Here is a 16,385-nt window from a genome sequence, read left to right as displayed (position 1 = left end):
TGTGTGGGGGGGGGAGGGTCAGAAAAAGTCTGATCACTGAAGGAGAGTACACTGAGTTCCCAGCACAGTTAGAGAGCTGGTCATGGTGTGCTTTCCTGCTTAGTGTGATCAGTTTTTAATAGGAAAACAGAAGACTAGCAGGAACACCAGGGATCTCACATAAAGGAAGCAATACAAAGAGAACATAATACTTCTTTCTCATAGAAGTACATGGTACAGCAGGTACATATCAGGAATATTAAGTGTTGGGGTAACAAATATTTTAAGCAACAATAATGCAGCGGAGTTGAGATTCCTACTAGACCAGAGTCAGTTGAAATGGAACTTTGGTGTGGTTCACAGAAAAATCTGACTGTTTATTGTAAATAAACTAGAGGGTGTTGAGGTGATAATGTACACGTTCTTCTGCATGCAGTTTTTCCAGTTAAAAAAAAAAAAAACATGTACTGGGGACTGGCTGCTATGGTATAAATGCACTTCAGGGGCCATTTTACTGCTGGTATAGATACTAAGGAGGTGCATGTGATAGATGCAGGTTATAGGAGAAAGATCAACGTGTGCCCTAACACATACATAGGGGTTGATTTACTAAAGGCAAATAGACTGTGTACTTTGCAAAGTGCACTTGCATTCTGCAAGTGCAGTTGCTCCAGAGCTTTGTAAATGGGCAGAAGCTATGCTGACTTTCATTATCCAATTGTGTGCATGCAAAGATGCAGTCTTTTCTATTTTCCATGCACGTGATTGGTTATTCTTTGCAAAGTAATGCCTTTCCTCATTTACTAAACTTTGGAGCACTTTGCAAAGTGCATAGTGTTTCTGCCTTTAGTAAATCAATCCCATAAACACAATTGTAGATTATACACTGAAAAGTATAAAAGTAGTACATATTTTCTTCTGCAGAGGTGGGAGGGGCTTTTGATACTATTGCAAGATTGTCTCCTCAACGCTCACCAACTGTGCATGCAAAGTATTGAAAATTGCAAATACACTAAAACCTTGGATTGTGAGCATAATTCGTTCCGGAAACATGCTTGTAATCCAAAGCACTTGTGTATCAAAGCGAATTTCCCCATAAGAAATAATGGAACCTCAAATGATTTGTTCCACAACCATTTATTCTTAAGTCCTTCAGTTTATTGTTCATATAAAAAGATTATAGCAATGTGACCAGCATGTGTAACCATAAAATGTCCATTAACAAATGGCAGCCTCCACATGAGGATTAGAAGCAAAATCCAGCAGGAGCTACAGAGTATAAAAGAGAAGAGAGGCGCCTCTAAGTGTAGCAATATGTTGCTAAATGTTGTACATTCATTAAATGTAACCATATTGCTACACTTAGAGGTGCCTCTCTTCTCTTTTATACTCATTTGTAACATGACACTACTTGTATATCAAGGCATCGCTTGTATATCAAGTCAAAATGTATTAAAAAAATTAGCTTGTCTTGCAAAATGCTCTCAAACCAAGGTTATACTGTATGTGCCTCTCCCTGTTGCAGCTGTGACACCAATATGTGTTTCCACATCAACTGATCTAATTCAGAAATAAAATGCAGCATAATCTACTAGGAAAATGTAAAAAAAACAGCATTTTTGCATGCACATGATTGGATGATGGAAGTCAGCAGAGCTTTTGCTCATTTACTAACCTCTTGAGCAATTGCTCTTGAGGAGTGCAACTGCGCTTTGCAAAGTGCACAGTCTCTTTGCCTTTAGTGAATAAACCCCTATGCCTCTTCTGCAAGAAAAAAAACTTTCCTGTCTGTTAACAATCTTCTTGGTGCTAGAATAATTGAATGCAACCAATCAAGACAGCCAAAGACCCCGCATCCAGAAGAAGCTGGGGAGAAAATGTTTAGCAGGCATGGGAGTTTGGTTTTAAGTGCAGATTTACTTAAGGAGTAAGGCCCCATTTACATGGGGTATACCACAGTTACTTATTTAACCAATGTAAATATTCTAATTGCAAACTGGATTTCAAAGATGGATACAAGGGATCTATTTTCCCAGGACCTGCACTATATAATCGATCAATTAAAATTCAGCTTTTTCTTATTTCTTGTTTGAGCTCTGTATGATTTAGAGCCCTATCACACTGACAGTGTGGCTGCGCTAGCAGTAAAGCACCACTAGTCTTAGTGCCATTTTACCGTAGTTTTAGAGGCACTTTTCGGCCCGCTAGCAGAGCGTTTTTACCCCTGCTAGAGGCCGAATAAAGGATTAAAATCACCCACAAAGCGTCGCTACCATGCTGCTTTGCAGCCACTTTGGTGGCGCTGCCAATTTCAATGGGCAGGGGCGCTTTAGGAGTGGTGTATACACTGTTCCTAAAGCGTCCCAAAGATGCTGCTTGCAGAACTTTTTTTAATGTCCTGCCAGAGCAGCGCCCCAGTGTGAAAGCACTCAGGGTTTCACACTGGGACTGCAGATAAGGCATTTTTCAGGTGCTTTACAGGCACCTCCAGTGTGAAAGGGGTCTTTAAGGTACAGTGTAATAACTAAACAAATGCATTTATTGCAGTGGCAGAACTACCAGGGTCACAAGGGGAGCACCTGTGACTGGGCCCTGTTGTTCTGCCACTGTGGAGTTGGGGGGTGAGGCCTCCTTCCCCCCTCTCCTTGCAGTCACTTTCAAATTTACGTGAAAGGCGCCAAGCACCATACTGTCGCCACGCACCTGATCAGTGGACCGCCTCCCCCACCCAAGCCGTGATCGTCTCAGTCTCGGCTGGACTGGCTTTGGCTCAGACCACTGGTCGGTTGAATTTAAAAGCAACAGCAAGTGGGGGGCATGGGCATAGAGGAGGAACAAAATACTTATAGGAGGTCAGTGTGTGACAGCTCCAGGCCACACAGAGTCTGTGGGGAAGTCAGTCACTCTATAGAGGGTCATTGATGTAAGCCAGAATGGAGACCCTTAGGCAAGGGAGTACACTGATATAAGGGTCTCCCCTTATAACAATGTCCTCACTCCTCTACATCGGTAAACCCCTTTACTTTAGTGTATTCACCCTGTAGACTCTGGTTTAAAGTCGAAATCTGATATAAGGGGGTATCTGGTAACCAGAGTATCAACCCCCCAAACCCCCACATCAGAGTCCCCAGCATTTCCCCTTAAATCAGAGTCAGTCACTCTTACAGTGCAAAGTGAAAAGGAACTCTTTGAACTCTGATGTAAGGGGCCTCTGGAGACCAGAGAACATCTTATATCAGATTTTCCCTTTACACCAGAGTCTGCAGCATTCCCGTTTACATCAAGGTTCACAGTGTTCCCCTTTACATCAGTGTTCCCACAAACTTTGATGTACTGTAAAGGGAAACTCTGATGGGGGCTCTAGGAATGCTGAGAACTCTGATGTAAGGGGTGGGGGGGGGGGGGGCAATAATGTAAGGGGAAACTCTGTGGACTCTGATGTTAGGGGAAATTCTGTAAAGGGCACCAGCATCAGTGGAAAGGGCCCCTGGCTCAGGTCAGGGGGGGGGGGGACCTTTATAGTTTCATGGCATTGGGGTCCTGAATGTTCTAGTTACACCTCTGATTTATTGAAAAGCATGATTTAAGGTACAGTGGGACTGATTTACTAAAACCTGGAGAGTGCAAAATCTAATACAGCTGTGCATGGTAGCCAATTAGCTTCTAACTTCAGCTTGTTCAATTAAGATTTGACAAAAAACACCTGAAAGCTGATTGGTTTCTATGCAGAGCTGCATCAGAGTTGACACTCTCCAGCTTGAGTAAATCAGCCCTTGTGCAACAAACATGTCATGATTGGATTTGTACTATTTGTAGTAGTATGATTATATAGTATTTGATAAGCTGATATACACCATCTCCATAACAATGTGTCCCTGAAAATGATTTTAAAATGTTGGCATCTATTCACAAAGTTCATTTATGTTTAATCCCCAGATGAAAACCCATATCAGGACAAAGAGGACACCATAATGCATACTGTAGTTGGACGAATGTAGAAGAACCTGTTTTGCTACGGTAACAGTAGTGTTGCTGGTTAAGCTTTTAAAACCTGTTAACATACCATAAATGTTTATTTGGCATGCAAACTACCAGGAATGACTATGCTGAATTTCTAAATCATGTGCAGTTAAAATGGAGAAGGAAGATGTCAGTTTATTGTATAGGTGTATGTCCAAGTTTATTTAAGCTCTGGGTGGATCCACTGGGTGGGTGATGATAGGTCATAGTTTTCAGAGTTTCTGACAATCTAGGTTCTGCATTTGAGTTCTAAGCTCCACCATTTTACTTACTGTTGGAGTTTTCAATATTCATTTACTTTGGATTACAGGGGATGAAGAAGAAGAAGAAACTCTTTATTATTGTAACAACTGCAGGACCAGAGACATAAGTAAAACCAAAAGCTCTGGTAGAAAGCTCTCAATGAAAAATGGCAACAACCACAGGGTGATGCTAGTCACCAAAGGCCTGGAAACAGGCTTTGGGTATACCTTCTCTTAAAAGCAGTAGTAAGCTCCATTTTTATTTTTATCTGGGCCTCTGCAGCTTTTTTTTGCCATAACATGCTAGTATGCACCACACGCTAGCACTTAATCACACAATTACTTGTCAAAGGAAGCCTTCCATCACTGCACTGTCAGTCTCTGCACTGTCAGTCACTGCACTCTGTCTCTTCACTCTGTTCAGCTATTTGAATGGGAAGGCCTCATTGACGTCAATCCTGTACATGCGTGCGGAAGTCACATCACCACAGCACAGAATGGGTGCCATATTGTACTCTGAGCTGTGCATGCGCAGCTCAGTGTACATTACTGCTGACAGGCAGGAGGAAACTTTTATAAAACCAATAGTACAAATATACATAGCAAAAAATGATTGTCTGCACAAAAATATATAAATAGATATATGAAACAGTTTTTTTCCTTTAACAGTTGCATGTCTGTATTCAGCATGAATAAATGTCCTGGTCTTGCTATAATTGAAAAAAGCGAACAGCTTCTTTCAATAGCATAACTTAATATGAGGAAAAACATAGAACACATAAAGTAGACGTGAATCAATTTTACTTTTTATTTGTTACTTCCTATCCCCACCAAGGCACCCAAAAAAAGAGCTGGGTAACAAAAGAATTGCCGTGATTGGCTGCCTAAGGATTTAGCAAGTAAATCTGGATTTATCCAGTTTTAAAGCCTGGAGTCCTAAGAAACTACTTTTGAATACAGACCACGGCTGCAAGCTGTCACTTATCAATTTCTCAGGTGGGGTTTAAGTGATGTCAGTCTGCGTAACACGCAGAATTTGGCTGCCGGCAAGTACCTTGTCTGCATAATGCTCAGGCACACCCAAGGTGGGGCTGCTACACAGCCATAGATTTTAGTTATTATACAGAGGCATTTATGAAATGTCGTAATGAAGGAGACGCCCTCAGTCTGAGTTCTGTTGAGACAGGACCATAGGAGCATGTAAGCCTCAATACATTTAACCACTTCCAAACTGCGCTCTTCCCGAGCTTACCTAAAAATGCCTGTCAAGTAGCTATGCAAGGACTATACTGCATAGTAGTGCAAAGCACAGTCACCTTCTGAATCCAGTTAAGTTTTGGAGTTTCTGAAGTTAAATTAGTGAAAGAGATAGATACATAGATAGACAGACAGACAGACAGACAGACAGATAGATAGATAGATAGATAGATAGATAGATAGATAGATAGATAGATAGATAGATAGATAGATAGATAGCCATACCACAAAGAAGGTAAGACCTGCTGACCATTTTCAAAATAATCAACTAAAACTCATCATGAGCAAAAGTTTTCCCCTTAATGTATATCTTAAGACAAAGGTTTTTTTTTTCCATCTGTGTGCCATTGGGCAATTGCCATTTACTTCCTGTCCTGTAGACACATTAGGAAGTCAGGGGAAATCTCTACAAAGTGAGGGAATCCCCACTTGGACAGTTGTAACCTGTAACAAGTTTCCTCGTTGGAACCTTTCCCTTCTTTTCCTGTAATGGTATTGCAAACATTGGGTTAAGAGTTCTGGATTCAAATGGAAAAAATAATGTTGATCTCCAGTTAAAGGGCGGTAGATGCCTGTTATACAGGGTAACCCAGAGGGTTCATAGAAAAAGTGAAGAAAAGTGTAAACGAATGAGGGCCACAGATTAGTTTAGGTCCAGTAAAAGTTTACCAATCATGATAAAAAATCTGAGGACAAAGTCAACACGTTTTGGGGCGTAGGCTCCCACTCCATTAGGGCTTAGAGGATGGCTATAATAGAGGCCCATAACGGACTCACAATTGTAAGACAACAAAGTCATCATAAGGACAGCACAGTGTAATCTCCAAGTGACAGTAAGTTGATGGTTACTCTACCATCATTATAATTTATGTTGCCTCACAATTGTGTGTCTAGTATAGGACTCTATTACAGCCAACTTCCATACCCTAATGAAGTGGGTCTTGAAACCCTGAACGTATTGGCTCTATCGTTTTACCAAGGTTAGCAAACTTTTACTGGACTTGCACAAATCTGTGGCGCTCTCAACATTTTTCACATTGTACTTTTCATGTTATGGGGAAAATTAAAAATGTAGGATTTTCCTCACCATTAGTCCCAGAGACAGTCACCAAGACATAGAGAATGAGTGAATCTCCTAAATAAGGACACATACAGCTATAAAAACCCAATATGGGTGCTAAGCCTTGGCTCTTCTATTCAAAACTAAAAACTTCTTTATCCAAAGTTAACAGTTTAATTCAACTTTTATTTCAGACAATTTGGATTTTATTTTTTGCATTTGTGTACTTCATATAAATAATCTTTTTATCTTTATGTTTGTTATTCCAACATTTCATATTCCTGATATGTATCTGCTGTACCATGTACTTGTATGAAAAAGTATCCTGTTCTCTTTGTATTGCTTTCTTTGTGTGAAATCATTGGTGTTCCCACCAGTCCCTCTGCTTTCCTATTAAAAGCTGACCACACATGGCATGAGAGCACTGTGTGGTCAGTTCTCTAGCTGTGCTCTCCTCAGCCTGCTCTCCTCCAATGATCAGACTTGTCTTGACACACCCCCTCTGCACAGCATTTTGCTGGGAAGCTCAGTGTACTGTTGCTTATCCTCCACAGCTCTTATTCAGCTGAGAATAGAGGGAGTGTGATCATTTATAAAAAAGGGGAAAATAATATATATAATATTTTTTTTATATCTATACACAAATAGTTTACCTTTCATTTTCATTTTAAACTTAATGGGTTGCTTTACAGGGTGATCGTTTATAATCATTGAGGAGACTTCTTGTACAAGAAGCCAGTTCAATTTCCTGTTTCATGTTTTTGAATCAGGAGAGGTAGACTCTGATTGTAATTGCTGCATGGGCAATCGCTGGATTTTAAACTCTTTGATACATAGGGCCCATTGGGTAGTCAGCATTAGGGATGTCTATAGTATATATATATATATATATATATATATATATATATATATATATATATTATTGTATTTAAATGCACAAGATCCTAAGCTCGCTATACACGTGGCAATTTACAAGCAATCTCAACCACTTTTGATCCAACCGGAATTTCAAATATGATTGAAAGTAATTATCAGAAATTAAACAAACTACACTCATAGGTTCAATCAAAAACCAGTTTGTGCTTGATTATAAAATCGAAGCAAGGTGTTTTTACTATCAAATGCATTTTTTTTTTTACAAAAAAATAATAAAAACTAAAACACAGCAGTGACATCAAAAGTGATTCAATTTTTCCACCATGTTCAAGCTAGGTCATTTCAATTTCATCTCCTTGCTGTCAATCAAAACCACCATTTTATGTACTTAGATTAATTGCTCTGTGATCTCCACAAAAAAGCTGGAATTAGAATTTTGATTCCCAATAAAATGTCCACATATATGGCCAGTTTAGGTTTTATGCATTGGAAAAACTTGGTTAACTTTTTTTTATATATAGTTTTTCCTTGGATAATGGGTCATTAGAAATTAGGTTTACTTATAAGTAATCTTCGAAAATATTTTTTATTTACTAGATACATTTTATTTGTACATTAGATTGACATCTATCAAGCTTCATCTGCACATGATGGCCTGAGCGTTCCTGTCCCCTCTGAGGTGGTAACATTTGGAATGCATGATTAATAGTTCTCTAATGTCTTCATAACTACCTTACAATACAAAACAACATTGTCCGTGTACTTTGGATTGCCATGGCTATCAGTACGAATGTAAGCAACAAGTAAAAACAATAAAATGGTTGTAATCAATTAACTAAGGGTGTAGCATGCTTAACTAGTTAGATTTCATTTTGTATGGCTCTATTCAATAGAACAAAGCACCATGCTAGCCTGTGTGGCAAGTATTCATTAATAAAGCTGGATATACAGGCTGAGCCTGTCCCAGAAACACGATCAATATCTCACATTCAATTTCACTGGGGTCTTTTTTTTTTTTTTTTTTTTTTTAAAGGACACATAAACAAGCTGATCCTATTAAAACCTACCGCACGTGTTTTTTTTTTTTTCGTTTTTTAAGAAACCATCATTATAAAGAATACAACTAACATCCTAACAGGACTATAAAGCTGTGCATGGACCCCTAGTATAAAGTGCCAATTTACAAAAATGTGAGTCTGGTTCCTCTTTTTTTATCACCCCTGGTTGCTTAACCTGAAGTCCAATGGCTGCATGTTGCCCTTTGATATATGATTTGCTACCCTAGGACCCCAGAAGTATCTAGTGAGAACATTGATTGGGGTAATAGCATTGATCTCTACTAGCCTCGTTTAACATGTTCCCGGTTTCATATTGCCTTCTGCAGCATATACCCAGCCAACAATGTAGCATGTCCACACCCTCTGACCCTCATTTCTTCTATTAGGTCTGCAGTTTCTGACAGTCCTCTCAATAATTACATTCATTGAACATTATGTGTGGGCCTTTGATGATGTCAGGGGCCACATTTGAGGCCCCTTTAGCTCAGAAGTTGACAACCACTGCTCTATAACTTTCACATAGACTTAAACAGTGTACACTTCTAGGACCAGTTATACATGAGACATTCTTACAATACCCCAACCTTGCTTCCGATTTGGGAACTGACCCCTGTAACATACTATGGACCATGAAAGAATTCAGGGTATCACAGATGTTACACTGTCTACGCTCAAGTGAATTAACATATGTACTTTAGCATTAACTGAATGAAAGGGGTCCAAGAATTATTGCCATTGTTGTCATATGGTATATAGCCTTTATACAATATCAAAGACTGATGTGCCAATTTAACTGCCATATGTGTGTATAAGTTGCCTGGGATTCAACATTATTGCCCTGTATCTGATTAATGGGTTTGCCTACAGTGAAACAGAAACCTACAGGTAAAGTTGAACAATACGAATGTAAGAAAGTATTGTAAAGAATAGAACTAAGCCGTATACAATATGATGTCTGGACTGTTACTGACAGTATAAGTGTAAATAAATATATATTACAATTCTTTTATCCCCCTGGACATGATCCATTTGTTTATGTTTAAATAATTTTATATAATAGTTTTGCTTTACATAATGCACACGTATGCTTTATTTAGCTGCAATAAGAACTTTGTGCCATCCGTACTAATAAGGCTTGAGTATGACTTGATTTTGCCCAGTCATTGGGCCTAAAATAATACCCCAAATGAGAATTTGAAAACAGTCCTTACCTCCTTGACATATTTTTCAGCCTCCACGGTCACTGTGTTATGATTCTTGTGTTCTTGGAACATGCACAGATAACAGATGCATGTCTGGTCTGTTTGACAAAACAGCTCCATCGTTTTGCTGTGCAGTTGGCATTTTCGAGCTTCAAAGTCTCTGATGGGATCTAGTAGCTTATGGTCCCGAAACGCAGCCCCCTCCAGATGGGGCTTCAGGTGAGGTTCACAGAAAGATGTTTGGCAGACCAAGCAGGACTTGACAGCTTTTTTCTTGTCATCGATGCATGAATCGCAGAGGACATCATCGTTATCCATAGATCCCACACTTCCACGAACGGATCTCTGAGCTTCTGAATTCTCAGAACCAGGACTGCTGGGTGTCTGCGAATCTGATGAACTAAAAAGACTCACCCTGCTCATTTTAACACTCCCTATTGCAGGACTGGTTTTTATTAATGATGTATTCACGCCTCCTTGTTTTGGGCCAGGACTATTGATAAGTACCTGGTTCTCATCATTGACGCTTGAGTTTGCAGGATCCGGTTTAACAGGGCTGCCATTTTCTTCACACAGGGAGCCGTTGGTAGCTTTCGTATCTTGATCTTCCATTTCTCCTTAACACTGTAGAATTCCAAGTGCTGGTCACTCTGTTGAGATACTTTAAAATCTGAGACTGAGCAGGAAAGGTGCTCTAATAAAAAATCTACCTCTGACTCAGACCTATTCCAGCAAAGAAACCAGATTCTTATTGATGATGATGAATGACAGCAAAGGAGATATGATGAAGAGATGAGGCAGCTAAGGTTACACAATCTGATCCACACCCAGGAAGCTCTGAGAACATTCTTGCCCTGCCCTCCTTTACAGAAACAGACTTTTTTTTTTAATTATTTTTTTTTAACTGGCTGCAACCTGCCCTGCCTGTCGTTCGCTGTGGACAATTATTTTTTGGCAGTACAACCTGCTGATTAAGTATACTATAAGCTGCTAGTGCCCTACATAGAAAGTTAATTTTGACGTGTGCATAGTTGCATTACAACAACGATAGGCTTTAATAATAAAGCAGTGAAAAGAGCAATACTAATAGTGGAGCACCAACTAAAAACGAATAAAATTTCACCTTTAGTAAATAAAGCTCAGTCAGAGCAATGCATGGTTTCAGCTGCTTGTTAATCATTAGTTAAAGCACATTTCAGTAAGGTTCAATAAACCTTAGAAAGTCCAACAACAGTAAGGGTAAGTTCACCTTTGTACACTTTTTTTTTTTTTTTTATAAATTCCAGCTTCCCTATGCACCAATATAGCATTCATGTACTTTTTTTGCAAAAATATCAAAGCTTTCCATTAAATCTACAGTCACTTACTTTTCTTGTCTATATCCACATTTCAAGACATTTCCATTAGTAATGTCTTTCTTCCTGATCAGACTTTAGGTCATGACACAGGAAGGAGTTGACCAGCTGACCTCATTAGCACACACCCTGCATAATCCACCCACCCATTCCCAGATGTAGGTTTTTTTAATAAAATGCAATCAATCAGTGATCACCCTTCTCACTAAATGCACAATATACAATCAGATTGTATAGTGTATGGCCATGTTTATACACCTAAAATTACTAGTTGTGCTTTCAAAGCCATTAATTGTTAACGGGATACCAAACACAGAAGCAAACATATTTTGCCATGTGAAAAAATGAAGGGTGAATGCTGAAAAATGCACAGTAAGAAACACACAACCCACAGAACGCCAAAATATCCCATTAACCACATGTAGTGCAGCCAATCAAAATCAACAGGCTGCCCTATATCTGTCACAGGAAAAACGAGACACAAAATGTGCGCTCCCACTATGTTAGATGTGAAGGGGGCATGAAAATGAAATTAGTGCGATAACACAAGAACAATGAGGCTCCATTCAGATTTCACAAAAATGCACCAAAAATTGCAGTAAAAAACGCACCAAGCTCTAGTCTAAAAAAACGTTCTGAAGATTCTTTAGGGTGATTGCAGCATGAAGGGCAGCCCATTCAAGTGGAATGTTCCCCCCCGGGAAAGCGAGCTCCCGCTATGAAGAATTGTGAAGTGTTTCTGTCCACTCCTTCCTATGTACTTATATAAAGATGGCCATACAATATTTTATACACAATTTGATTGACAGCAGCTGGAGCCAATGGCTGCGCTGCTATCTATCCAAGCTAGACCTGAGACAATGGGCAAAGAGGTAGAGTGTGTCTCCGCCTTGGCAATGAATGGGCTCAGGTGAGTAAAATGGGGGGTGCGGGGGGGCTGGGGGGCTGGTCAGTGTTATGTTTTTTCACCTTAATGCATAGGATGCATTAAGGTGAAGAAACACAGGGGTTTACAACCCCTTTAAATCACTCTATTCAAAGATAACAAGTAATCTGTAAAACTGCATAAGTATAAAGCAGCAGAAATTTTTTAAAAATATGCATTTTTACATCATTCTTTAAGGCCCCTTTCACACAGATGGCTGTTCTGACGCAGTTTAGCATGTTTATTTTTTTCTGTGAAATTCAAGACTCCAGGCACAGCGATCAGCTGCATTTGTACAGTGCAATTACCTGCGTTTATGTGCGTTTCTGTGCAGTTGCGTTCAGCTGCAGTTATCTAATATAGTCGTTCCCATAGCAACCCTTTTTTTAATTTATTTTTTTGGTCCCTTGAATCCCTTCTCATGCTGCTATCCGCAGTTGACACAAAATACTGCGATTACCTGCAGTTATGTTGCACCTGGACGCATTCAATTAAATTTTTTCTATTCGCACCGAACCGTATCTAACGAAATCGCAGCTAAACGCTGTCTTTTTGAATGGGGCCACAGGATAGCATTGTTTGCTTTTAGCTGTGGTAGAAAACTAGAAAATCCGCAGCTAAAAGCACCATTCTATCCATCCGTGTGAAAGGGGCCTTAGGAGGAACTTTAGGCAAAATATTTTTTTTTTGTGCTTTTAATTACAGTGAGGATTAGGATTAGAATGTTTATTTTATTTTTTTATTTTTATTGCCATGTATGTCCCCTTTGAGGAGATTTATACTACCCACCTCCTGTATCAGTGACTCCACAGGAAGGAGAATCCAACTGCATTACTAACTTTTCTCCATTCTGCTTTATTTTGAGTCTTAGGAAAATTATAAAATTGGCCACATTGGATCAGGGACACAGACAGTAATACAAACCTGACAGAGGATCTTAAATGGCCTGCCTTCCAAAATGTTTAAATGATTCCTGATATTCCTTTTTAATATTATATATATAACTGCAAAAAATAAAGTAAAATAAATGGTAAGCATTTATGATGTAGCTTACAAGAGCACATTTACCTAATGAATGCATAAAAACATTTCCATAATAAACTTGAGTAAAAATATCCTGGTTGTTAAGTAGGTTTTTATTGAACATAGTTACAGCAATGAATGCTAGCAGAATCAGAAGGTAAATACGTTAAAGTATTTAATGAGGTTAGATCACATTACAGTACTGCTGTGTATGTGCTTCAGGGTACAAGTCTAAGCCATTCCATGAACACTTAGAAATGTGAAGCATTTATTTACCATTTACAGGAGTAACAATGAAGCAAAAGAGGGTTATTTGGAATTTAAATTATATAGGTAAAACATGAAATAATAATAAATTAGTATTCTCCCTTTAATGTAAACTTATATTCAGCAAAGTCTAACAACCCCATTTATTAAATGATGACAGCACTATTTGTAGAATCGTTGCATTTTTGGGAGCAAAGGTTTTCTCTGATTCAAACCTATTTAATTAGCAGAATGGGGAAAAAAAAAAAAAAAAGAGTACAGTATTTGTTTTTACTTTAAAGTGTTTGTAATATCAATGCCTTTTGTTCCATAGTTATGGATAGAAAGTGGAAAAGTTACAACCTCTGTCATGTTTTTATTGCTGCCAGTGTTTTCTCTGGAGAGATTCACCTTAATCTCCCTGGCGGTATGATTATATCTGATTTTTGATGCTGAAAGCGGTACATTGTTTTGCATGGAAATTTGGCGTTTTATATTATAGGCCTGTAATTCTTAGGAATAACTCACTTAAATCTGTCAAAACAGGAGTCTAGTAGACATCCCAGGTATGATAAAGTTTGAAACACAAAATCATAAATTATAATATAATAAATAACTATAAATAATAACAAATAATAATATAATAATAATAAAATGTATTCAATGAATTGTATTCAATAATATAATCAAATCAAAAACATTGCAGTTTGTCCAAACAAGTGTGCAATATTACTAGTCACTGCATATTGGTTCAATAAACATCCCGGGTATGAAAAATGTTGAAACATAGGACTGCACAAAGTCCGACATCACAATCAGGACAATGGAACTTGGATTCCTTTCTGATTTTCTTTCCACTGTCATCTCGCTTTGAGCAACAAACCACGCACATCCTTGTAGGTGCTGACTTTTTCTCAGTTGGTGGGATGTGGTCCATGAACTGTCGACCAGTCAGACGTTCCTGGTTGACAACGCCAGTAGAACAAGGTCCAGCTCTATTCACAGCCATTGGTGTTTGGTGGTTCAGAAAGATCAGTTCGGCAACTTTCCAAATAAAATCAGAATGAATCATAGGCTTTTCACTCTTTTTTTTTGAGTGAAATGTAAGCATTCCACAAGCATTGCTCAAGAAGATGCCTGAAGATCTTCTTGTAGTACTCGTTTTGCTGTTTTCGCATTGCTGTATAGAATGCCATTGTTTGGTCAGCTCTGTTGACACCTCCCATGGTGTTATTGTAGTTTATCACTACTTGTGGCTCCATGATTTCTTTCCCACCTTTTGTGTGTACCATAACAGTGGAGATATTATGGACTGTACTCATTAGGCACACATATTTTTGTCACACCATTGCAGTGCCATCATTTTTCCTTTCTGCCAGGCAACCATTTCTCCAGTCTTCAGCTTCTTACTGCCAAAAATTGGCACCATGTCGCACCGGTTAGCCCTAATGGTTCCATAGTAATCTGTTTTGTTTTGCAGAAGAAACTCATAAAGTTTAGGAGATGTGTAAAAGTTGTTGGTAGTTATGCAATAGCCTTGATTAAGCAATGGCTCAATCAGTGAAAGAACGGAAGACGTTGCCATTCCATAGTTGCTGTATTTGGATTGAATTTTGTTCCTTTCCCAGTGTATAGGACTAGTCAAATTCTTTGTTGTTTTCGAAGTGCAAATATTTCATTATCAGGGAAAATTTGCACTCTGACATGACCGTGCCAAGGAATGGAGTGGCAAGTAATTTGTTAGTTGTCCAATACCACTTCTGCAGGAGTTTCCCCACCACTCCCTAAAGTATGTCCATGTCCAAATGTCATCTTTGGTTCGCTAGTTCCCAATTTCTACTTCTTGAAAACTTCCGATGTGTAGTAGCTTGTTGCTTTTGGTACCGGTTTGTCTCCGTAACTATTTTTTCAATAACCTCATCAGTCAGAAATAGTTGTAGGTATGCCAAGGGGTTGTCATCTTTAACATCCACTTTCATACCACATGCTCTAGTAAATGGGAATCTTGGGGGGCGCTGCGTGATCCATACCACGGTCAATAGAGCACCAAGTCCGCACATCACTGAGCTCAGTGGCAGAATCGTCACTGAAATCACTTTCTGTCTCTGACGACGAATTTCCCCACTAATCAGTATCACTCAATTCTGCAAGTGATTCTGAATCGCTATTGTTGTTTTCAAGCAGGTCATAAACCGCTTTTGATGTAGAGGGACGTTTTTCGGATGACATGAATGTTCTCCGGTTTCCAGTCAGAAAGAACAATAAAACTGCAGGCAGGGCACTGGACAAAGCACCAGGAACAAACTGAGGTCAAATAATTTGATACAGTAATCAATAAGATTACAATTTATTCTATGTGTGTGTTGTGTTTTATACTTTTTGAATTTGCTGCCGGTTCAACCCCTGCAACGTGGTGCTCGCAGGGACTGGAGCCGGAACACACATTGGGCGGAAGATCCGGCCACCGGACACAGCATTGGGCAGAAGATCCAGCCACCGGACACAGCGGGAGTACATTGTGGGATCGTGGGGACAAGCTAAGTAACCTCTTCCAGGATCCTGCGATGCAATCCCGAGAGTGTGGCTCAGGGTTACCGCTAATGGTACTGAGTTTTCACCCCGAGCCACATTCGGGAATACCGCCAGTGAGGTTAAAATGGTACTCAGCTCCTCCCAACTCTGCCTGTGTTTTTTTCTTTAGTCTAATGCTTCATTCTCTGCAAAACAGATACTCACCCGCACAGTGATCCCAGATTTGTGCCCCTAGGATCTGCTGTTCAGGTCCATACAGCGGGTCCTGCACCACCATATTGGTCTTCTTCAGCTGGCTGCCTCTTCTGGGTGCAAGGAACCAGTTCTGATGACATGCCAGACCTTCCACCCCAGGCCTTCCTCTGGCCATCCCACCAGCTGCTCTGTGTGCCTATCCTGCAGCCTCCTGAGAGATATAGTGTATGTATTCCAGGAGGCTGCAGGAAAAAGTGCACATCAAGCTCAACCAAAAAAGACATACAGTATATGCAGTATACATTTGGGTTGATGCACTGTTGAACTGGAGTCTCTATGCATTTGTGGAACAGCATCCACTTCATCAGGAGCCATAGTATTTTTGCATCTGTGGAGAAACCATGTCATAAACAGA

At 39.5% G+C, this 16,385-nt stretch overlaps 1 protein-coding gene across 2 annotated transcripts in view; it reads right to left on the bottom strand.

Annotated features, from left to right (window-relative positions):
• The window catches only part of TRIM29 (tripartite motif containing 29), a 58,231-nt gene extending 47,499 nt beyond the window's left edge, over positions 1-10,732 (bottom strand). The window contains exon 1 of one of the 2 annotated variants that reach the window (XM_077457380.1): positions 9,704-10,732. In XM_077457380.1, coding sequence (XP_077313506.1) covers positions 9,704-10,306 — 603 coding nt within the window. In that variant the 5' untranslated portion in view covers positions 10,307-10,732. The remainder of the gene's footprint in view (positions 1-9,703) is intronic. The other variant, XM_077457379.1, reaches the window with a different exon arrangement.
• Positions 10,733-16,385: the final 5,653 nt, after the last annotated feature.

The sequence above is a fragment of the Lithobates pipiens genome, unplaced genomic scaffold (genome assembly GCF_037356315.1).
Source record: "Lithobates pipiens isolate NorthernLeopardFrog02 unplaced genomic scaffold, aLitPip1_a1.2 Scaffold_27, whole genome shotgun sequence".
Classification (NCBI taxonomy): Eukaryota; Metazoa; Chordata; class Amphibia; order Anura; family Ranidae; genus Lithobates; species Lithobates pipiens.
This window is presented reverse-complemented; position numbering and strand designations above follow the sequence as displayed.